The sequence below is a fragment of the Leptonychotes weddellii genome, chromosome 6 (genome assembly GCF_054177405.1).
Source record: "Leptonychotes weddellii isolate Sample4059 chromosome 6, ASM5417740v2, whole genome shotgun sequence".
NCBI lineage: Eukaryota > Metazoa > Chordata > Mammalia > Carnivora > Phocidae > Leptonychotes > Leptonychotes weddellii.
In genome coordinates this window covers 133875166-133898496 of record NC_138374.1, presented here as the reverse complement: position 1 = coordinate 133898496, position 23331 = coordinate 133875166, and the positions used below count along the sequence as shown (strand labels likewise).

The window sequence follows — 23331 nt, the reverse complement described above, 5'->3', positions numbered from 1 at the left end:
CAGCTCCAGGCTTTACCTGGCAGCATGGAAGGGGCTGGGAAGGGAGAGGCAAGGTGCTGGGGGGGCGGGGTAGAAGAAGGCCCAGGGTGGCTCAAAGAGGGAGGCACCAGGCCAGGAGGAACAGGGGCAAGGCCCTTGTGGGTGGAAAGGAACCCAAGCATCCCGCACCCTAACTAGCCTTGCTGCCTCCCCAGGGCCTTGCCAAGTTCCCCAATCTCCTGGAGGGGCTCAGCTTTGATGCTGAGAATCGGAGAAGCCCGGAACTGAGAAGTACGGTATTGGCCCATAGACCTCATTCTCCAGATGAGAAAAGGGGCCCAGAGAGGGGAACGGGCTTGCTGGAGGACATACAGCTTCGATAGTAACACGGTTTTCTTGGACATCTCTATCCCTGAGACAGGGATCTAGTTCAAAGACCCTGGAGAAGGAGCTTGAGTGACGCCCTCCTGGGTCCCACCGTCCATAGGAGAAGCCAAAGGACTGACGGAGAAATTAGCCCCACAGACTCCTGGCCTCCCTAGCGGGACCCTCTCTCAGCTTCAACACCTCCCTGTTACCCAGCCAGGAATCCCCAAGGTGCATCAGCACAACTCTCCATGGTTCATTTTACCCTTTTATGCCATGGTCACAGGACGAGAGCACATGTCTGGACTTGGCAAGGGTAATCTTCATTTCAAATACTCTGTCCTTGTATCCTTGTAAGTATACTCACACTCGTAGGACCATGTGCATAAAATGTCACCACCAAGTCACACAAAACCTTCCTGGCCAATCTGGGATAGCCAGAGGAAGGGAGCAAGCTCTGAACTCCCTGAAAACTGGGTGAAGGGGAGGGACAACCTCACGGACAGACTGGGGCCAAAAAAAAAAAACAGGTAAGGGGCGCCTGGGTGGCTCAGTCGTTAAGCATCTGCCTTCCACTCAGGTCATGATCCCAGAGTCCTGGGATCGAGCCCCACATCGGGCTCCCTGCTCAGCGGAGAGCCTGCTTCTTCTCCCTCTCCCACTCCTCCTGCTTGTGTTCCCTCTCTCGCTGTGTCTCTTTTTGTCAAATAAATAAATGAAATCTTCAAAAAAACAAACAAACAGGTAAATATGGAGTGAAACCTGAGAAAAGGAAATATAGGTTAAGCTTTGCAGCAGGACTCTTTTGTGTGGCCAGAGGCAGGAAGGAGGACTCGAGAGCACTAAGGGAGGGTCATCTTCCATAGGCTATTTCCCACACCCCACAGCCCACACCCCCAACTCTGTCAAATCGCATTCATCTTTCAAAGCTGACCTCAGATGCCACATCTTCCACGAAGCTTTCTCAGCTCCTCCCACCCAAAATGAATCTTTCTCCCTCTGCTCTTCCCCAGCCTCTGCTAGTCCCTTTATTATAGCTTATGTACCCATAATTTGTGCACATCTTATCTCCTTACCTAAATGTAAGCTTCGGTTCACAAAGCATGGATTGGAGCCTGCTGCGTGCCAGGGACCCAGCAAATGTGTGAAGCTGAGGGACGGGACCAGAGCTGGGATCTGTGAACTCCTGGAACCGTCAGGCTTGTTTAATGACCTCGTCTCCGTCACCCCTGCTAGGTCAGCCCGCGGCACTTGGCACTGAACACACTTTTGCCAAAGGCATGAATTGGGAGTGAATGGATGTCAGTATGGAAAGGGTGGTCCAGGAGGGTCAGTAAAGTGGAGATCCCGACTCCCCTGGTCCTGGGCTGTCACCCGGACCCTCACCCTGCCTCTGGACCATGACCCCCACTCTGGTCTAGATCCAGCTCTTGGCAGTGACCGTGCTCGTGACCTCTTCTTTGAGGGCTATTTCCAGTGGGTCAGGGGTGGCCTCAAGGGCCAGGCCAGATGCCCAAACTCCCCAGTTTCTCTCCACCTCCATCTTGGCAAACCCCTTCCCCTCCTTAGGATGCAGGTCCCCGCCTGTGCCAGAAGGGCAACCTCACCCCGATGCCGCTTTGAGATCCGCTGAGGCAGGGGTGGAGTAGGGCCAGGGGGGATGGGAGGGGGGAGCATCCCGTGTTATAATTATAATTATCACATCTTGGATCCTATCGCATGGTTTCAGAGGAGCTCCTTTCCTTCCCACGGATTCACCCCCTCCTGGTCCAGGAAACCGGAGGAGAAACTGAGGCATGGGGGTGGGACAGCAGTTAGGTCATGGGGTGGGCATCCAGCGCCTGTATCCCCTCCGCCTTCCCATTCACAATATACCCCCACCCCTCCACAGTGCCACCGGCCAGGAAGTCTGTGAGCCCCTCCATCCTCACCCCTACTCCAGCCATACGGAGCGCTGAGGGGAGGCGGGACTTGCCAGAGCTGGTGTTAAGGCCAGGATGTACCCAGTGTAGTCAGGCCAGGCAGCCACCCCTGGCCTTGGCTTGAGGTAGGAGTCTGGCCCTCCCTCATCTAACGAATACCCATCTCCAACTTGCTCTCCGCCCTGTGCCCTCACCCTTGTGCGTCTCACGAGGGCGTGCTCTTGGGGGAACAGGCCGTCTCACTTAGGCTTTTCCTTCCCTCCTCTGGGACGAGGCCTGGGGAAAGGCAGATTCCAGGGCTGGGGCTGGAAGAAAATCCTGGCTGGGGAAGACCTAGACCAGTGCCTGGTTTCCTGGGTTCTGTTCTTTCTTCCTCATTGAACCCCCATTCCCCTCGTGCCTCACTACCTACCCTTCTCCCACCCAAATTCTGGGCCCTACGAATGGGAGCAATTCAAGCCCAGGTGGCATCTTCAGCGTGTGTACCCGCCTGAGCGGCATCACCGTGCGTGCCTGCCTGCCTTAGTTTACTCACAGACACTTAGTGAGCACCACTTTGTGGCAGGCTCCAGGGAGGGGACAGGGACACCTAACACAGGGTGCCTGCCCTCCGTGAGCCCTCAGTTAGGAGAGCTGGGAAGCAGAAACTACAGGACGCTGTAGCCCACCAACCTGTGTTCCCTCCATGTCTCTGTGCACCTGCCGCGTCCAGTTTCGGGCTGTTCCTGCCGAGTACAACTGCAGATGTTCACAATCTGCTTGTGTCCAAGCATCTGCTTACAACTCATCTCTGTCCCCATGGCAGGCTGCACACCTAAGCCAAACCGGTCCGAGTGGGTTGTGCTGAAAGTTTTGTTTGTGTCAATGGGACTTGGAGGTGAGTCAGGGAGGGACAAGAATGGGTGGGGTGGGGTGGTGAGAAGAGTGAGAGTGAGGGTCAGGCTGAGTGAGGGGGAGGAGGAGCCGGTCAAGGCGGGGGGGAAGGGTTGGGCTGGGGGGCGGTCAGGAGGATGGGTTGGGGTAGGAGTAAACCAGAGAGCTCCTTAATGAGTAATATCCCTCTTTGCAGTGAGATCCCAGGTCACAGAAGAGTCAGAGGCTTGGGGGCAGGGGCAGGGGAGACCCTCGGGCTTTGGGAGAGACGAGAGTGGATTATAAATCAGTGGAACTAGGTAGAAGCCTGCGTGCGGACAAAATGTCTGCCACCCATTGCTACCCGGCTTGGTTTCTCCGTGTGAGAGGAAGCTATTTCTGATCTGCTCATTGCCTCGGTTTCTACAGCTTGTACAGAAAGGCTTTGGGGGTGCTGATCGACGTTGTGGTGGAAGATTGCTGATATGGAATTTGATGCTATCCCCCAGGACCAAGGCTTAGAGCTCACTTCTGCTCCTTCCTAGGATGCCCCCCACATGCAGAGATCCCCATACAGAGCATGGGTTCCAGCAGCTTTTCCTCCACTGAAAAACACCTTTGCCCCCTGGGGCTGGAGCGTCACCGTGCCCAGTATTAGGATGGTGGCATCCTGTTTTCCAAGAGATTGCATCTGAAGGTTCCATCTGACACGTGCTGTGCTGTTCCTATCTCCCTGTGCTGCAGGCCCAGTGACGCCCAGTGACGCCCAGTCCCCGGCCCCATTCCTTCATGGCAACCACACTTCCCGGTTGCCTCCAACACCCCTTGGAGCTCAGGGGGCTGGAGCTGCTTGTTCCTAAAGGCGTCTACAGCTGGAGTGACCCACCTGGGGGAGATGGCTCAGCAAAAGGCACGTGCGGGCCCCGTTCCCCAGAAGGCCGTTGGGTGAAGGATCCCCTCCTCCTTGCTCTCACCCCATAGGCTCCCCAGGCATCTGCAAATACAGGACCAACTCAGGGCCCAGGGCCTGGGGTAAGAGACAGATGCCTTTATTCTTTGACCCTGTGTCTCTGGATGGGCTGGCACTTTTAGAAGGCTCCAGAAATAGGTCATGGCAGGTCTAGGACGAGAGTGGGAGCCCTCATGGAAACCAGTCTTCCAAGCGGGGACGGTGGCAGCAGGGGGTACAGCAGCAAGGAGGGGTAAGAGCAAAGCAAGCAGGGTCCTGGGCGCTTGGCAAGAGAACAGGTTCTCGTGAGGATCCCAAGCTGTGCCCCCTGCCCTCTCCCAGTCTCCATCCCAACCACACAAGGCATGAGGCTCCTCCCAGGAAGCGCACCTGCGGGGACACATGTTGCAGCCCCCAGGGCCCAGGTGGCCTGCAGAGCCCGCACCACCAGCGGCACCTTCAGGAAGCACCAGGCCTTTGGAGTCTCTCACATGCATCCAAACATTCAGCTTGGACACGGCGGGTATGGCGCCTCTGCCAACCAACGACAGCCACTTCCTGGCCATCGCCTGAGCTCCTGTCACCCCGACTCAGCTGCCCTGGTCTGTGGCAGAAGGCTCGGGGTGCAAACCGAGCAGGGCAGGCCCCGGACTCCCCTCCTGGGCATCTCCCCACCAGCCCCAAAAGGCACGCAGGCCTTCCTTGCAAGCAGCCCTAGTCGCTGCCCTCCAGCATCACCTCGAAGCATTTCTGAGCCTGTTTCTCCTCCAGTTCTAGAAGTGGTGTAAAAAAAGAAGGGCTAGGAAGCCAGAAAGAGAGTGAGAGTTCTTTCCTGTGATAGTTTGCAAGATCAGGGAGCACTGGTCCATGAACTAGAAGGAAAGGGTAGAGGAGCAGAGATGAGTCTCACTCCCCCTGCTAGCCTGCTTCCCTCCTGGGCCCAGGCCTCCATGCTCTAAGGTCTTCTGTGGGGAAATCCTACTCCCTGGAAAGGGCCCATACACTGCAGCTCACTCAGGTCCTCGTCAGAAACTGATACCCTAGGACCGTGCCCGGGGACAGCCTACAGTCTACAGTGTAGCCAAAGGGGAGAAGCCTGGCCACTCCTGGAAGGTTCCAAAGCTCCTTGTGGGAAAGTCAGAGGGTTGGCTCTGTTCAGCAGCACAGAGAGAAAGAGAGGGAGAAGGGCAGACTCAGAGAAACACAAAAGTAGAATTGGTGAGAGAGATCTCAGGGCACACGGAGACAGGCAGACACCTAGAGAAAGAAAGGAGCAGGGGTGAGAAATAGACACACACGGAGAACAAATGAGGAGTAATTCAAAGAGACAAAGAAGCTGAGACAAAGTCTGCAACAGAGACAGAAAGACCCGAAGAGAAATTTCTGAACGACTCCTTGCCCACTGCTGCCCCTTCCGCCTCCTTCCCTCTCCTGCTCTCCACTTCAACCACTCAGCATGGACCCAATGACATTTTCCTACTCAGTATTGCCAAGTCCCTTAATTCAAGTTTTTCCCCATCCTTAGCCCACCTCCCCCCACCCCCAACCTGCCTGATTGCCTCTCCGCTCCACCCTGTCTGCTCACAGTCCCACCTTTCCCTCACACTCCTTCCCGCTCACGTCTCAATCGAACGAGCTCTCAAGATCTGGCCTCTCGCCGTCTCTTTTCCTGGCCATTCCTCTGTCCTTCTGTTCATCCATGTCCTTATTCTGGCTGAACTAAGAGCAAAGAGCCAGAATTAGGGCCAGGAAGGCATGGGGCCAGGCAGTCAACTGGCCAGAAGGAGCTGGGGAAAAACGTAGAAGGTCAGAGGACAACAGAGGAGCCAGAGAGGGTGGGAAAGCCCGGGGGACACAGGCAGAAGGAATGGAGGAAGTCTGGAGAACGTCTCCAGCTGTTGTGCCCTGAACAGAGCTGAGAACCAGGGGTGGCTCCAGGGTCAGAGTGAAGTTAAGGGAAGGAGAAAACAGAGTAAGAGTTCTGTGAAGGATTGAGACGAGCAGATAGCGGTCTGGGGCTGGGACAGACATCTGAGACTGGGAAGCTGGGCTCTAGGCACCCTTGCTCACCAGAAATGGCCACCAGAGGGCCCTGTCAGGACTGGGAGACTTTCAGGATGATCTGGCCCCCAGCCCCCCTCCTGCACAGAGGTTGTCCCTGGATATTATTGGCAGGTGAAAGCAGGGCCAGAAAAGGAGGAGCCCTTCTGGCTGCTCTTCTCCTATTCTCACACAGTCCCCTTTCAGGGCTACCCTTCACTCTATCTTAATGCCCCTTAGTTTCTGGAACACTGACAGGGCTATCACAAACCACTTTAGATGCTGCTCTGGGGTATAAAGTATATGTCATACAAAGGCAGACTGGCTTTTCTTTCCTTTTTTGTCTTGTTCTCCCCCCCCCGCCCCCCACCTTCCTCTCTCCCCTGGACTCTTTTCTGCCTTTTCCAAGATTCGGGCTTGATTCCGACTAACCAGAGGAGGTAGGAGTCCTGAGCAGCTCCTCCCCTGGATCTATGTAATGGAAACACCTCCAGCTACTAAATGGGACTGGAGGGGGGATGGCCAAGGAGTATGTGAGGTTCAGGTTCTACATCCAAGTGAAATGCAAACCAGCGAGGACACAGAGTCAGACTGGAAGCTGAGAGAAGGAATACTGAGCTGTGAGAGAAAAGCTGGAAAGGCCCCTGGGGTGGGGAGTTCCCTGTTCTACCCAGGAGAGGCAGAAAATGAGTCTACCCCGGGGCACCTGGCTGGCTCAGTCAGCAGAACATGTGACTCTTGATCTTGGGGTTGTGGGTTCGAGCCCCACGTTGGGTGTAGAGGTTACTTTAAAAAAATAAAAGCTCTGGGAAAAAAAAAGAAAGAAAATGAGTCTGGCAACATGCACATATAGGCCACCAAGGGCCACCCCCCAAGACAACTCCTTGCCTAAATCCTGGGAGTATGATAGATCTTAAGTCCAGCTGTTAGGAGCCTGGCCAGTCAGAGAAGTCTTGGGGAGAAGGCTGGCTTTTGGATTTCAGTCAGGGACATTAGAAGTTGGTGATATGGGGAGCACCTGGGTGGCTCAGTTGGTTAAGCGTCTGACTCTTGGCTTGGGCTCAGGTCATGATCAGAAGGTCATGAGATGGAGGCCCGTGTCAGGCTCTGCACTCAGTGAGGAGTCAGCTTCAGATTCTCTCTCTCCCTCCCCCTCTGCCCCTCCTCCCACTCGTGCTCTCTCTCAAATAAATAAATAAATCTTAAAAAAAAAGTTGGTGATTTTTTAGAGATTTTGTTTCCATGATCTGGGAAAACTGAGGATCCTCTCTGTTAGACCTCATAGACCCTGGGAAATCTGGAAATGAGTGGGCAGAGACTTTCAAAGCTCTTACTGGATCTCGGCTTCAGGAACAAGTGGGAAACAGGTCTTGTGACCCTCTGGTCTCTCGGTGCCTTCCTGCCCGTACTCTCTCCATGCTGTTTTCTCTGAGGACCAAAAGTTCAGGTCAGGGGGCCTACGCCATCAGACCCCCGTATTACACGTCCATCCCCACTGCAGCCCTGGTCATTCTCTATGCCTCCATTCCTGGGGCATGATGGGGAATGAGCTGATGGGTAGAAACCAAAGGCAAAAGTAGCAGCCATCACTCCCATTTGCAGCCCGGCACTGGGGACACACAGCCTGTTTCTGTCCCACACTCTGTTTCTGCAGAGTAGAAATCTGTCTGCATTTCCTCCTGTAGCCAAAATTAGTCAGCTTGGATCTGGGCCTCTTCATTCTTCACTGGGTCCTGGAGGGACAGAGTTGGGAAGAGGCTCGGGGACTTGGCTTGAATAAAAGGGAGATACCAGGGAGGGGCGGGAGTCTGTTTTTCTCCCTCCTCCCCCACTACACCCCCATCCAGCTTCTAAGGCTGGGCAGCTTCTGCCCTGGATCTTATCAGGAGAAACTCCCTGCCCTTCATCTCCAGTTCCAGATGCCACCGTCCCTCAGTTTCCTTGCGTTGTATCAGCCTAAGAGGCAAGCTGAAATAAGGAATTATCTTTCCCAGGACTCAGTAGTGAAAAGTTCTCCAAGGCTTAAGCATTTTTCCCTCGCCGCCCCCCAACCCAACCGCGCGCGCGCGCGCACACACACACACACTCACTCTCTCTCTCTCTCTCTCTCTCTCCCCCCTCCCCTCTCTCTGACGACGTGCCCTGAGAGGCAGGCTCTAACACCCTCTAGTGGCCAGAGCAGAAAGGACGCTCCCAGCCGATCCACCAGGACCTTCAAGGCTCTAGCAGGGAACGTCTTCTGAAAGACACAGCACAGTTTATAAATGAGAAAGCTGAGGAGGCCTACAGAGACTCACCCTGAGAGTCAGGGGCACGGCTGGGACCAGAACCCAGGTCTCCTGACTCCCAGGCCAGTGCTTGGGCCCCGTTCCCGGCCTCCCCCTCTGACTCATCCCTGGGGAGGGCAGGTGGATTTGGAAACGGGTGTCCCCCCTGCCCCTGCAGAGCCACGCCTGTACCTCAAACCAGCTCGCAGCTTTGATAACAGGGGTCCTTCCGGGGCCCTGGCTGCCCTCCGGCTTCCAGGATTGTTCTGGACCTCGCCCAGCTGCCGTCGCCACGGTGACAGCACCGTCCGTTCCGCAGCTACGCAGGTCTCCTGTCTCCACGGTAACTGGTGCTTTGCGACCTTCACTTTGCAGCGGTCGCGCTTCCGGTGCAGCGGCGGTTGCTGGGCGACGGCAGCGGGAGGCAGGGACCCGGGTGGCTCCCGGGGTAGCGGGGGTGGGGGGTGCCATGGCGCTGGCGGGGCCCCCGGGGGGCGCGGGCTGGACCTGGCGGCCGGTGGCTCGGGACGCGCTCCTGGCGCGGGCCTTCCACTCCTGCACTGAGCTGCGGGGCCGCTTCTACCTGGTGGGGGGCCTCCCGGCCGGAGGGGCGACAGAGCCGAGCGGCGACACAGTGGTCTTCGACCCGGCTGCGGGCCAGGCGGTGCAGATGGGCGCTCGGGGCAGCCCGCGGCGCAGCCACCACGACGCGGTGCCCGTGGGCGGACGCTGGCTCTGCGTGGTGGGCGGCTGGGACGGGGCGCGCCGCCTGGCCACGGTGGCCGCGCTGGACACGGAGCGCGGAGTGTGGGAGGCGTGGAGCGCGGCCCCCGGCAGCCGCCCCCCCGCCGGCCTCAGCGGCCACACCTGCACCCGCATCTCCGACCGAGAGCTGCGGGTGGCAGGCCGGGAGGGCGGGACCCGCACTCAGCGTCGCTACGGAAGCATCTACACGCTGAGGCTGGACCCCGGCGCCCGCACCTACTGGTATGGCACCCCCTGCCCCAAACGTCTCACCCCCCCTTCATCCATGCTCTAGAAGAGCGACGGCTCGGCAGAACCGCGGGCACCCTGTCCACACCCTGACCCCCTTCCCCCGCATCCACCCTGACAGGAGAGCGGAGCGCGCTCTCTGCCAGTATCACGCTCCTCTCCTCCACCCACTGCACCGTCCGGCCTCCTTTCTGGGCTTGCCGCGAAAGAAAGGCGCTGGGGCCCAGGCAGTACAGCCCTTCTGTTTTCGGGGCCGAACTTCTGCATCCCCACAGCTATAAGGAGGAGGGCTGCCACACAGCCTCCCGCTCGGGTCACTGTGCCGCCCTGCTCCGGACTCCCGGGCCCCACCCAGCTCACCAGCTGCTGCTCTTTGGGGGTTGCAACTCGCCTGAACCAGAAGTAGCTGGGCATTGGAGTCCGGGGAAGATTAAGGTATTATCTACTCACATCTTGCTCAGGGTGGAAGGGAGCTAAAATGGTGAGGCTCAAATCCCCCCAGCCAACCCCTTCTTTCTTCCGGAAGGAGGAACCACCTGCTGCCCCCCATTTGATGGAACGGCTTGCCAGGCTTGTGAGCACTGGGCAGGGGTCCCAGCAGGGGCCTCGGGGACTTCGGCATCACTCATGTTCTGTGGTGGGGCCCTTCGCTGTGCTGTTTGGTGGAGAAACTCTGACCAGAGCCAGAGACACCATCTGCAATGACCTCTACATCTATGATACCCGTGAGGGCTGGCTTGGTTGAGGAGGGGAGAAGGTGGGGAGAAGGTGGGGACACGGGAACCTGCAGGCGCAGAGAGAGGACGGAGTGATGGGTAGGGAGGAGAAAAAATTGACAAGTTAAAGGAATACACAGAATATTCAACTGTGAAGAGGGCCACAAATCAAGTGAGGAGAAAAAAGGCGGGCAAACCTTTGGTCTCGTGAGGAGCAGAAGCCCCACGGTGCCCAGATTCTGCTGCCTCACTGAGCACGTTCTGACCCAACAGGCAAGTCCCCTTCCACGTGGTTCCACTTCCCCTGTGCAGACCATGGGCTGAAACGCGTGGGCCATCGGACCTGCCTTTGGAATGATCAGCTTTACCTGGTTGGGGGTTTTGGTGAGGATGGCAGGACACCTAGTCCACAGGTTTGCATCCTGGACCTATTTATCTAAAGAGTAGTGCCAAGACACGGCCTCTGGTTTGTCGCAAACTCATAAACCATTACCACCAGAGCTATCTGCCTCATTTCAAACGCTTATTAAATTTCAATCTGAGAGTCAACTTTGTCTGTGAATCTTTTCGGGGGGAGGGTAGTCAACAAGTAGCCACATCTTTATTTGCAAGGGAAAGGATAAAATATGGGACCTCCTCTGATATCGTGAGCCATTAGCCTGCTGGAACCAAACCCCACAAGTCATAGGCTTTCCTATGCAGATCCCACCCCTAATATTGGGAGAAAGTTTCAGGCTAGAGCTAAGCATTCTGACCAAAACATTTAATTAACAAAAACATATTACAATAGCAGAGAAAATAATAATAATAACAATAAAGAGAAATTAGAAGAAGTGGGAGTCAGGGTAGAAAAAAATGCAAAGGCCTTGGTCCCTAGGAGACCAACACTCCGGCTGAGCTGGACTTAGCCCCAGCCCCTTCTGAGTTCTCCTTGGCTGCTGGTTTCTCATCTTCCCCCATGAGACGAATGTTGTGCTTTTCCCGGAATTCATTTAATTCTCTTCCCTTTGCCTGAAGCTGCTGTGTGAGTGTCTCAATGATCTTCTGTATCTAGAGGGCAAGTGACAGGGATTACATGAGGCTTTCAGGACTCCCTTCCCCTGCCTGGTGCGGACTATGGCTGGGGATGTGATGGAGGGATGATACCTCTAGCCTCACCAAGTATTGACAGGAGAGCCCAGCCACTAAAAGTATGCCTTTCTCAAACACAATGATTTATAAACTTTAATGTACGTAAGAACCACTTGGGCTGTTTGTTTTTAACATGCTACTCCACGGGGCGCCTGGCTGGCTCAGTCGGTAGAGCACGCGACTCTTAATCTCAGGGTTGTGGGTTCAAGCCCCATGCCGGACGCCGAGATTACTTTAAAAAAAAAAAAAAAAGCCACTCCACAGGCCCCACCTCCAACTGTTCTGAATCAATGGGTCCGGGAAGCGGCATTTTAAATCAGTCCTCCAGGTGACCTGGATGCAAGTATCCATGGACTACACTGTGAGAAACACGGCTCTCCCTGCCCTCTCTCCCCCAGATCGGCCAGGTCACAGAGCGCAGGGAAAAAGGCTGGCAGCCCACAACTACTCCTGTCTGAGTCTAGACTTAACAGCATAAAAAGCACAGCCTAACAGGCTTTTTATGCTGTCTTCAACATGGGTTCCTACCCACCGGCCTACACCCTGGCCCCCCTCCCACGCCTCAGCTGCCCAGAGCTTCTCGGGGATCCCTGCTCACCTGCTCCTTGTTGTTCTCCAGGGCAGGCAGCACCTCTTTGACCGTCCGCTCCACCAGCACACCTCCAACCATGCGGTAGCACTTGCGGGCCTCATCCACCTCCTTCAGCGTGTCAATCACGAGGCTGCGGCAGGAGGACAAGGCGCAGCTGAGAGTTCGGCCCCACCGACTGCACCCGGCCCTCCCAAAATGGCCCGGCCAACTCCCCTTCCGTTTGCTGCTCCCCAACCTCCTCACCTGTGCTCGTTCAGCTCCATCTCCAGCTCAGCTGCTTTGGACGCCAGACCCCGCTGTTCCTGCCGAAGGCGGTTGAAGCCAGCAATCACCTTAGAAGACGAGAAAGACTTAAGTGAGAGAGGAGACAGTGGACATGGCAGAGGCTCCAGAAACAACACAGGAGGGCAAGCTCTGGACACCTACCTTGGAAAAGGAGCGGAACCCAAGTTTGTGATTTCTACCTTTAGTCTGTCAGGACTTCCACTCGCGCAACACTTACGGAGAGCCTACGGCGTGTGAGAACTGTGCCCGGCCCTCCTGCGGCTTCCGCGTGGGGAGGGACAGGCACGTATACTATGCGGGGGGGGGGGGGGCGCGCGATGCTCAGACTTGCAGGGAGAGAGCTGTCCGCAAAGGCTTTGTAGTGGGTAACTCTCGTTTGGGTCTGCCCAGCATTCCTCCCACAGGGAAACTGCCCTTCCTGAGCTCAGTAGGCTGCTTGAGGGGCTACTCTTCACAGGACCCACGCTCCCTGACCACGGGGGCAGCGACCTGTTCTATACCAGAGTCTCTGTACAGGAACTGATTTTGGGGGAAAGACAAAGAGGTCCAGAAGACAGTGGGAGCCAAGACAACTAGCTGTCCGCACAGATGATCCTCGGTCCCTCTTCCTGAAATCCCCAAAGCTGCCCTAGTTTTTGAACTTGGTGTGACCCAGTTCTTGAATCTTTCTTTTCATTGTGTTCAATTCTCTGAACGACCCACTCTCCTTCCAAAACACTACTTAAAAAGAAACAAAAAAAAAGTTGGCCAGAGTCTGTTTCTGTAGCCTAGAAACCCTAACATAGGCTTGCGGAGACACACTGCCTTCGCTGAAGCCTGAAGGATGAGAAACTGGGGGAGGGTGGGGTGCAAGAGATGCGTAAGAAGTAACATATGTAAAGGCCCAGAGGAATGATTACTACCAGCTCCTTGTTCCCCAGAAACGGAGCAGGGAATTAAAACTTCGTGAAAACCAGACTGGGTACTACTGTCACCACCCCCGTGACTTTCAGTACAGGGCTGAGGACTGTGTGTGGAGAGAAACATCAGATGAAAGGTAGAAAAGGTAATGAGGACAGAAAATTGTGGGGGTGGGTGGGGTAGGAGAAAAAAAAAAAAAGGAAAACCTGGGGCCCGGGGACAAAAGACCGGGTTTTCAGGTTTTGTCTCCGCCACATACTGGCTCTATGGCCTCCGACATTTAAGCGTATGGTTCTCAACCCTAGCTGCACATCAGAATCCCCAGGGTAGCATGAACAGTGGCATCTCAGAACAATTACACAATCACTGGGTGAGGCCCAGGCAGCAGTATTTATTTCTTTCTTTTTGTTTATTTTTAGAGAGAGAGAGAGAGAGAACGTGCATGCACGTGGGGGAGAAGCAGAGGGAGAGAGAGAATCCCAAGCAGACTCGCACTGAGCCCAGAGCCTGGGGCTCGATCTCATGACCCTGAGATCATGACCTGAGCCGGAATCAAGAGTGAGACAAGTGGGACACTTAACCCTGAGCCACCCAGATGCCCCAGGCCTCAGTATTTTTAAAAGCTCTCCCACATAATTCTATTAGTGCAGCCAGAACTGAGAACCACAGGGTTACTCTCTTTGAGCCTTAGTTCCCTCACGTGTGAAACACACAGGGAACCTACTCTATTGAGCTGTTGTATCCTGTGAACCGGTTAGTATGAAAGGACTCTGTAAGCAGGAGAATACATTAACTACTATCTTGGCCTTCTCTCCAAACCCACACGGCCTCCCCTCCGGCCCCTCCTGTTCAGCGGAGAGCAGTGAGCCCACCCACTCAAACTACTGCTGAAGCTCTCACTCCCATTCACATCATGTCCAGAGTCACTGCCACTAATGAACAACCACCTCAACCTTACTAGGATCTTTTATCTCTAGCTCTCTCTGCAAGGCTCATCGACAGCTAGTAAGATCCTTTCTTTTTTTTTTAAGATTTTATTTATTTATTTGACAGAGAGAAAAAGACAGCAAGAGCAGGAACACAAGTAGGGGGAGTGGGAGAGGGAGAAGCAGGCTTCCCGCGGAGCAGGGAGCCCGATACGGGACTCGATCCCAAGACCCTGGGATTATGACCTGAGCCGAAGGCAGACGCATAACGACTGAGCCACCCAGGTGCCCCCAGCTAGTAAGATCCTAACGGCCGACCTGTGCCACCCCTACATCCCTCTACTGCCCCAAAGCCAAGGAACAGGTCTGGCTAGGACCCTGCCACTTGAGCAGCGTGCTGCCTTCTCCAGGCCCCCACCCATCCATCTCCGTCCACTCCGTCCACTCGTTCCAACAGATGCCTTGAAAATCTAACTCGTCTATAAGCTGTTCTTCCTTCGCCTCCACTGCGTATACCAAACTATTCCATTTATAGTTAGCTTTTTCTCCACTGTCAGTGTTACAGATCAAAATAATTTCACCTAAGGGGCGCCTGGGTGGCTCAGTCGTTGGGCGTCTGCCTTCGGCTCAGGTCATGATCCCAGGGTCCTGGGATCGAGCCCCGCATCGGGCTCCCTGCTCGGGGGGAAGCCTGCTTCTCCCTCTCCCACTCCCCCTGCTTGTGTTCCCTCTCTCGCTGTGTCTCTGTCAAATAAATAAAAAATCTTTAAAAAAAAAAAAACAAAAATGATTTCACCTAAGAAAATTCAATAACTAAACCAGATTCTAGATGCTCTCCTAGCACCCAAATGACCCACTCTTCTAGATGTTGTAAAATACACCAATAAAATCAGCTTAAGAGTCTAAAATTTCTGAGGCCTGAACTTATTTTCCTTAGTAATTAGTAAGAATCTACTTTTCAACCACCAATTTAACACAACTAAAGGCAAAAAAGAGATTTTTTTTTTTTAATTCCAATTTTTCTTCAAACATTCTTGTTAATAAACAACCCCTATTTCTTCCTGGTCCAGTTTATGAACTTGTAATCAAATGTCAAACTAGAATAAATCTATTTAAATGTATGAGTTACCCACAGTTATTATGGAAAATTTCAGCCACTGGTGTACTTAAAGAAAATTACATCTCTTAGCAGCTAACTGTAACCTAACTGGAAATTAGATGTAAAATAAACTGATATTAACCTGCCATCTCTGGGGTCTGCCACATAATGAAGACAGAAAGGCTGTGATCTATTCCCACATTCTTCCTGTTAAAAGACAACTTTTCTAATGGTCTTCTCGCTTATGGCTAGAATTAAATTTCCTTCTCTTTCCCTCGTTCCCTGTTCTCCTAAAATTGTCTGGTATAAGCAAGGACGGCCAGGTCAGTGTTGATTCTCTCAGCCCTACTAAAATCATCATCTTACATGTAAACATCCCTCCTGAAAAAGAGTCCAATTAAATTAAAATACCAGCTGTTTATTCTATTCAAAAGTAACTGCAATCCTGGTAACTATACAGAGCTCTTTACATTCTCATAATTGGCACATACAAACAATTTTACACAGGACATGGTTTTCTTCCCTCCCCCCGCCCCAGCTTTACTGAGATATAATGACATGTGACATTGTGTAAGTTTAAGGTATACAACATTATGACTTGATATATGTACATATTGTGAAATGATTACCAAAATAAAATCAGTTAACACATTCCATATGTTAACCCCTTCTATGTGCTCACATATAAATGCGCAACATGTCTGGGTGGTTCAGTCAGTTAAGTGTCTGACTCTTGATTTTGGCTCAGATCATGATCTCAGGGTCATAAGATGGAACCCCACGTCAGGCTCTGAGCTGAGTGTGGAACCTGCTTAGGATTCTCTCTCCCTATCCCTCTGCCCCTTCCCCTCACTCAAGTGTATGTGGCACTCTCTCTCTCTCTCTCTCAAAAAAATAAATAAATAAAGCATATCGGGGCACCTGGGGGGCTCAGTCGGTTAAGCGGCTGCCTTCGGCTGAGGTCACAATCCCAGGGGCCTGAGCTCAAGTCCCGCATCGAGCCCTCCATCGACCTCCCTGCTCTGCAGGGAGCCTGCTTCTCCCTCTAACCCCACTTGTGCCCTCTCACTCTCTCTCTCTGTTAAATAAATAAATAAAATCTTTAAAAAAAAAAATTAAAAATAAAATGAAGCATATCAATTCCTTAAATTTTTTTTAAAGATTTTATTTATTTGAGAGAGAGCGAGAGACAGCAAAAGTGGAGGGGAGCGGTAAACGGAGAGAGAGAGAAGCAGACTCCCAGCTGAGCAGGGAGCCTGATGCGGGACTCGATCCCAGGACCCCAGGATCATGACCTGAGCTGAAGGCAGATGCTTAACCAATTGAGCCACCCAGGCACCCTCCTTAAATTTTGATAGAAAATTATTCCAATTTTATTGCGTTCCTAATTTTCAACCATGCAGCCTGCCTTCTAATCTTTATTGTTACCTTCTTTGAAATTTTAAATATGCAAATGCAATCTCTTTTTAAATACCTATTTTTTCCACAGTCCTACAGTAAAACACCTTCCTCCCACAGTTTATAAGTAAAAGAACACTACTATATGCCAAGCACTCTGCTACTCTTTATCTCATTTAATTCTAAAATAAAAAACACATTTTAAGATATGTACTTCACTTTATAGATCAGTAGAGCAAGGCTGGTGGGTGTGCGTGTGTGTGTGTGAAAATAACACAGTGAACCAGTACTTCTACCCAGGTTTGTTGAACTCTAAGAATCCAGTTTCTACTGATGTATTATTACTGGCTTGTCATGTATCACCTCTCATTAAGGTCAAACTAGGGGGCGGCCCCTGGCTGGCTCAGTCAGAAAAACGTGCAACTCTTGATCTCAGGATTGTGAGTTCCAGTCCCACGATGGGTGTAGAGATTACTTAAAAAAGAAAGTCTTAAAAAAAAAAAAAGTCAGGGACGCCCGATGACTCAGTTGGTTAAGTGGCTGACCTCGGCTCAGGTCATGATCCTCAGGACCCATCAGGCTCTGTGCTCAGTGGGGAGTCTGCTTTTCCCTCTCCCTTTGCTGCTCCCCCTGCTCATGCTCTCTCAAATAAATAAATAAAATCTTCAAAAAAAAAAAAAGTCAAACTATTTCCGATGATTTATTTTCCCTTTTCCTTCCTTCCTTTTTTTTTTTTGTTGTTGTTGTTTATTTAATCAATACCACATAGTGTTGATAACTTCAGGAAAAATCTATAATCATTACCTTTACCTCCGAAATGCCCTTTGGTCTTCTTACCTACATGATGTTTACTCTTACTGGGTTCAGTGAAAAATAGAACAATAGGTCAAGAATTATGACTAGATGCATCTGGAAAAGCATTTTCTGGGGTGTCACTCACTAAGTATCTTCTTTTCAGTTTAGTGCCCCCTTTCCTGACAAACATACTCAACTATCAAGAAAATGTCTTTGACCAGGGGCACCTGAATGGCTCAGTCAGTTAAGAGTCTCCCTTCGGCTCAGGTCATGATCTCGGGGTCCTGGGATCAAGCCCCACGTCATCAGGCTCCCTGCTCCCTCTCCCTCTGCCCCTCCTCCCTGCTTGTGTGTGTTAACGCTCTCTCTCTAATAAATAAATAAAATCTTTTTTAAAAAAAGAAAGACAAAAGAAAACGTCATTGACCTTACTACTCCAACAAATAACAGTTCTCAGCCCTTCTCTTCATCTTCTATTTTAGGACTAGTCTGTACTCACTGCTTCTACTTCCCCACCTCCCATTCACTCCCAACCCACTTTAAATTGCCTTCTATCTATACCAGTTATTAAATTATTATTACTTATTAAACTACCCTCTCAAAAATCATGAATGGCCTCCTACCGAATTCAACAATTTCTTCTCAATTTTCACTCTGCTTCTTCAAACTCTCTTCCTTTAAGTAGCAACATGGTAGGGTGGAAAGAGCCCAAACTTCTGAGTCTGACATGAGTTCATGTCCTAGTATTGCTCTTTACTTGCTATAATGACCGAGTTACTTAACTTTTCTCTTGGTCTCCTCATTTATAAAATGGAATTCATATACCATACGGAAGGGTTTCTAAACATCAGCACTGATATTCTGGGCAGGAAAATACTTTTTTATAGGGGGCTGTCCTGTGCATGGTAGGAGATTTAGCAACCTCTCCGCTTCTACCCACTAAAAGCCAGTAGCAGCTCCTACTTGTGACAACCAAAAATGTCTCCAGGCATTGCCAAATTTCTCCTCGGGTGAAATCACAGCAGGCTGAGAACCACAGCCTCAGGGTAACAATGAGAACTAAACTGAGGGAATATGTCCAGTGCCCAATACAAGGAAGGTTCTCTTCTCTCTTTTAGCTTCCAGGACCCTTTGGTTCATTGGTTCTCCTACCTCTCTTAACACTTCTTTCCTCTTCCTGAAGTTCTTCCTCACCCCCACAGTGGAGACAGGATCTAAGATTCTTTTCATAGTACTTCTCCCTTTATTACCTAGACTATTTCAATTCGTATCTTAGCTACTTCTATGGCTTCAACAATTGCCTTTATTCTACTGCCTGCAAACCCAGGCCTTCTCAGAAATTCTAGACCCATACTTCCAAGTTAGAGGAAGGAGCTCTGAAGTCGGTCAGAAATGACTCCACAGTCTAACCATGAGCAAGTTATCTCTTTTTTGAATCTTTTCTTCACCAATAACATAAAGATAATAACTGTCTCCTAGGATATTGTGAAGATTAATTAGTTACATCAAGGACTTAGGGCAATATCCAGTATATAACAGGTTGTCAATAAAGAGCTATTAGTACAGAACATTTCCACTTAAATGTCCTACGGATACCTTAAACTCAGATCATCTGAAGCGGAATTGATCATCTTTTACCCTGTTTGAAACTGTTCCTTTTCTTGTCTCCATTTCTTTCTTTCTTTTTTTGGAAAGATTTTATTTATTCATTTAAGAGAGACAGAGACAGAGAGAGAGCCAGGGCAGAGGGAGAAGCAGGCTCCCTGTGGAGCAGAGGGCCCAATGCGGGACTTGATCCTAGGACCCTGGGGATCACAGCCTGAGCCGAAGGCAGACGCTTAACCGACTTAGCCACCCAGGCACCCCTGTCTCCCCTATTTCTGCTAATGACACCACTCTAGCCCTCCAGGTAGGAAACCCTGGTTTCATCTTTGAACACACCCTTATCCCAACAACTGCCAAATTTACTGCACCTACTTCAGCAATTTTTCTTAAGCTCTCTGACATCACCCTAGTCCGAGGCTTCATTACCCATGGAGTCCGAACTACTCCTGTAGTCTTCTAAATTATCTCCCTATTTTTGGGCTCTCCAAATTCATCCTATACACTGCTGGTAATTTAATTTTCCTAACACCTGGATGACATAGAAAAATGTTCATGATATATTAGACTTAAAACACAGACTACAGGGGCACATGGATGGCTGTCGGTTAACTGTCTGCCCTTGGCTCAGGTCACGATCCCAGGGTCCTGGGATCGAGCCCTGCATTAGGCTCCCTGGTCAGCAAGGAACCTGCTTCTCCCTCTGCCCTTCCCCCCTGCTCACGCTCTCTCACTCTCTCGCTCACCTCTTTCTCCAATAAATAAAACCTTTAAAAAACAAAACACAGATTACGAAAGTATACATTCTATAATACTAATAAAGTATATAAATACGTAAAGAAGACATGTCCTCCCTTTCCATCTACACAACATACAAAAACATAAAGGAGGGGGAGAAACCTCCTTTGGAGTATTATCAAAGGATATATTCCAAAATGGTAATAGTAGTTATCTTTGGATACTAGGATCATGGGCAATTTATTTTTTATTTTGTACTTTTTCCTGTGTTTTCTACATTTCCACAATGAACATGTCTTGTTTTATGTAAAAGAAAAATAACAACAGCATACCATACATCCTTCTGTGACTCCCTCACTGCTTACATTAAAAAGTTCCAAATTCATAGACATTGGAGAGGGTATGTGCTATGGTAAGCACTGTGAATTGTGTAAGACTGATGAATCACAGACCTGTACCTCTGAAACAAATAATACATTATATGTTAAAAAAAAAAAAAAAAAGAGATAGTAGGAAGGGAAAAATGAAGGGGGAGGAAATCGGAGGGGGAGAAGAACCATGAGAGACTATGGACTCTGAGAAACAAACTGAGGGTTTTAGAGGGGAGGGGGGTGGGGGGATGGGTTAGCCCGGTGATGGGTATTAAAGAGGGCACGTATTGAATGGAGCACTGGGTGCTATATGCAAACAATGAATCATGGAACACTGCATCAAAAACTAATGATGTCATGTATGGTGAGTAACATAATAAAATTAAAAAAAAAAAAGTTCCAAATTCTTTGCCATGCAAAGACTCAGCTTGCTTTAAGCACCACATCTTTCTTATACCTCATGATTTAGCTAAACTAACCAGTCACTGCACTTCATGTCAGCCTGTGCTTTCCTAGTCTAGCTCTCCTCTTCTTATCCTATTCCCTATATTCTATTTCCATTACCACTGTTCCAATCTATCCATTCCTTCAGGCTCAGTTCAAATATCTTTTTTTTTTTTTAAGATTTTTTATTTATTTATTTGAGAGAGAGAGAATGAGAGAGAGCACATGAGAGTGGGGAGGGTCAGAGGGAGAAGCAGACTCCCTGCCAAGCAGGGAGCCCGATGTAGGACTCGATCCCGGGACTCCAGGATCATGACCTGAGCCGAAGGCAGTCGCTTAACCAACTGAGCCACCCAGGCGCCCCTCAGTTCAAATATCTTTAATATGATCATGTATACATGGAAAAATATGTCTGTCTGATTCTCAAATCACCCACTCAATTGAAAGCCCTGCTCTTCCAGTTACTGACTTTGGGTAAGTTAACTAAAGTCTCTGAAACGCAAATATCCTTACCTATAAAGGGAGAACAATATAACCTGCTCCAAATAGCAGTAATTAAATAACAGAGGAAAAAACGAGTACCTAGTACAATGTGTTACTTCCTTCCATCTTGTATATAAGGGACATATGTAGCTCACATTTGCAGGAGTGATAAATCATATATACATATTTTTTAATTTTTTAAAGTAATCTCTAGGCCCAACACGGGTCTGGAACTCACCACTCTAAGATCAAGAACCACATGTTCTACCTACTGAGCCAGCCAGGCACCCCAATAAATCTAATATTTTTTACCCAGTGTTTTCTCTCTGGAACACAAAGGCCACATTATTGTTAAGCAAGAACAGCCTCAGAACTCAATTATCACAACTGCTCAGTTTCTTTTGAGGGCTTCTTCTCTTTCTCCATAACCCCTTAGATATTGGTTCCACCCTTGTTCTGCTTCTTTTTTCACTTTCTGTACAAACCCTAGATGATTTTGCCCATAACCATGACTTTGTCTACCATCCATAAGCTTATAATTCTCTAATCTGTATCTCTGACTCAGATTTCTGTAACTCAAGATTTATAAGTCAAACCGACTATTAAAAATGTCTCTACTTGAACATCCTACAAGAAACCCAAACTCAAAACCCCCAAATAAACTTATTCCCCAGCTCCCCGCCCCCGACATTTCCTATCTTCCTACATTCCCTATGACACCAGCATCCATCAAAGACAGAAATCTGAGAAGCATCCTAGATTCCTATCCCTTTTTCTTCACATTGAAGGCTTGCATTCCATCCCATACTTTAAGTCTACATGCCAGGCAGGTTCATGCCTCAGTGCTTTTAAGCATGAGTCCCTCTACCTAGGAAATTCTCCATTTCCTTCTTGCTTGACTAATTTCTCTCATCCTTTAGAACTGAATTGAAGGATTATGACTTCCAGAAAAAACAACAAACATACTATATTCCAGTCACTGTGCAAAAACACTTTGCATGCATTTCTTCTCTAATAATCAAAAGAGTGATGAGGTATGCACCACTATATTTTTACAGGAGGGCAAGGTGAGAGAAGTAACTCACAGGAGGTCATCTACACATAATAAATAGTAGAAATGTGATTCAAGCACAGATCTGCCAAACGCCAGTGCACTTCTTACGCTCTTAGCCACCCCCACTATACCACAGCTCCCCTTTCCCACCCACTCCTCAAATCCCATAACCTCCTGCTTAGTTAGAGGGTCCCTCTTCTAGCTACCATAAAGAGGGGCCTATGTGGAATGTTGTACATCTTTACTGTTTGGTTTGTCTTTTCTCAAATGAGTCTGTGAGCGATCTTGAAAACAAGGTCATTTCATGTATCCGTTTTCCTGTACCAAGCAGAGGGCCTTAGCACACGGTAGAGCCTCAGAAAATATTAGGTTCCTTCTCCCTTCCCTTCCACCACAACCGCCCCCCGCCCCCACCTGGGGACAGAAACTACCCTTTCCCCCGCTCCGCAAAATCCCACAGCACTTTATACCTATTAGGACTCTCATCCTTTGCCTCATGTTAGCATTTTGTAGGTCTTATTTTACTATGAGCTCTTTGAAAAATCTTTATGCAGACACCTTTGCCTGTAGTAACTGTTCAACAAATAACCGATAAGTGAACCTGTAATTAAAAGAGCTGTTGTTTATGTTTTCCTTTCTATTATGTAGATTTCTTCCCACCTCTATTAAACACTAGCCCCATCATTAGCAAACTATGGCTCCCACGCCACAGAAGGCTTTCTGAGTTATTAATCAAACGTTTCCCGATGCTAGACACTGGGGGAAATGCAAACTCGGGTTAGAAAGGGTTTCTGGCCGCCAAAGAAATCCAATCTAATAAGGACTTGCGAGTCAAAATAGTATGGAACACTAGACTCTTCAATTATGTGAGTCACGTGGCTCTGCAGAGTGAGGGCGACTGTCAACGTCGTTTCAGGGTCACGTAACAGACCACACAACCAGCCCGTTGACTAATCCCCTGGGATTCGTTACGAGCTGCCCGGCCCAGCCTATCCTGTTTGAGGGTGCGGAGAAGTGGGGAAAGCGACGACCTATCTCCCCTCACAACCGTGCATCCTCCCACACGCTGCATTTTGGGGCTCTGGCCTCCCTGCTGGCTCACCCAACACCCCAAGGGAGGCGTGGCTTTCACCTACCAACTCTCCTGCTCTCTCCCCCGGGGCTCGGCCAGCTTCTCCAAGGACCCTCCCCTCTCTGGGCGGCCTCGCAAAGGTGAGACCGGAGTGAGGCCTGCACCAGCCACAGGCTCCCCCCTCTCCTCGCATCGATTCTGTACTCGGCCCTGTTGCCCTCCTTCGGGTTCTCCGCTCCTCACCTGCTCTGCCGACACCGCCCCTTTCCCCGCGCCGCTACCGCTGCTCTTGACGGCACGACCGCTGCTCTCCGCCATCTTCGCCGCCTGCTGGGCTTCCGGCGTGCGCAGCTCCGC

The 23331-nt window shown here is 50.5% G+C and overlaps 3 protein-coding genes across 4 annotated transcripts in view; 1 reads left to right on the top strand and 2 right to left on the bottom strand.

The window, feature by feature from the left end:
* The window catches only part of NECTIN4 (nectin cell adhesion molecule 4), a 26109-nt gene extending 17425 nt beyond the window's left edge, over positions 1-8684 (bottom strand). For both annotated transcript variants that reach the window (XM_081825291.1, XM_081825292.1), the window contains exon 1: positions 8568-8684. The gene's annotated coding sequence lies outside the window, so the exon portion shown is untranslated. The remainder of the gene's footprint in view (positions 1-8567) is intronic.
* An 82-nt stretch (positions 8685-8766) lies between these two features.
* KLHDC9 (kelch domain containing 9) lies at positions 8767-10696 on the top strand. The gene is made up of 4 exons (XM_006747382.3): positions 8767-9362; positions 9644-9803; positions 9895-10093; positions 10358-10696. Exons 1-4 carry the CDS (start codon positions 8845-8847, stop codon positions 10522-10524), a joined length of 1044 nt encoding a protein of 347 aa, XP_006747445.1. The 5' UTR covers positions 8767-8844; the 3' UTR covers positions 10525-10696.
* Positions 10697-10826: 130 nt separating this feature from the next.
* On the bottom strand, positions 10827-23331 carry PFDN2 (prefoldin subunit 2). The gene is made up of 4 exons (XM_006747383.3): positions 23218-23331; positions 12051-12139; positions 11814-11937; positions 10827-11134 (listed from the first exon to the last, which is right to left on the bottom strand). Exons 1-4 carry the CDS (start codon positions 23290-23292, stop codon positions 10958-10960), a joined length of 465 nt encoding a protein of 154 aa, XP_006747446.1. The 5' UTR covers positions 23293-23331; the 3' UTR covers positions 10827-10957.

What these genes read in the sequence shown, in the direction of transcription:
- KLHDC9 (XM_006747382.3), top strand. Translation starts at nt 8,845, where the DNA reads ATGGCGCTGGCGGGGCCCCCGGGGGGCGCGGGCTGGACCTGGCGGCCG. An exon ending in CCCGGCGCCCGCACCTACTG is followed by an intron (nt 9,363 to 9,643) that starts GTATGGCACCCC and finishes GCATCCCCACAG; the next exon opens with CTATAAGGAGGAGGGCTGCC. An exon ending in GGAGTCCGGGGAAGATTAAG is followed by an intron (nt 9,804 to 9,894) that starts GTATTATCTACT and finishes TTCTTCCGGAAG; the next exon opens with GAGGAACCACCTGCTGCCCC.
- PFDN2 (XM_006747383.3), bottom strand. Translation starts at nt 23,292, where the DNA reads ATGGCGGAGAGCAGCGGTCGTGCCGTCAAGAGCAGCGGTAGCGGCGCG. An exon ending in ATGGAGCTGAACGAGCACAG is followed by an intron (nt 11,938 to 12,050) that starts GTGAGGAGGTTG and finishes CTCCTGCCGCAG; the next exon opens with CCTCGTGATTGACACGCTGA. An exon ending in TGGAGAACAACAAGGAGCAG is followed by an intron (nt 11,135 to 11,813) that starts GTGAGCAGGGAT and finishes CTTGCCCTCTAG; the next exon opens with ATACAGAAGATCATTGAGAC.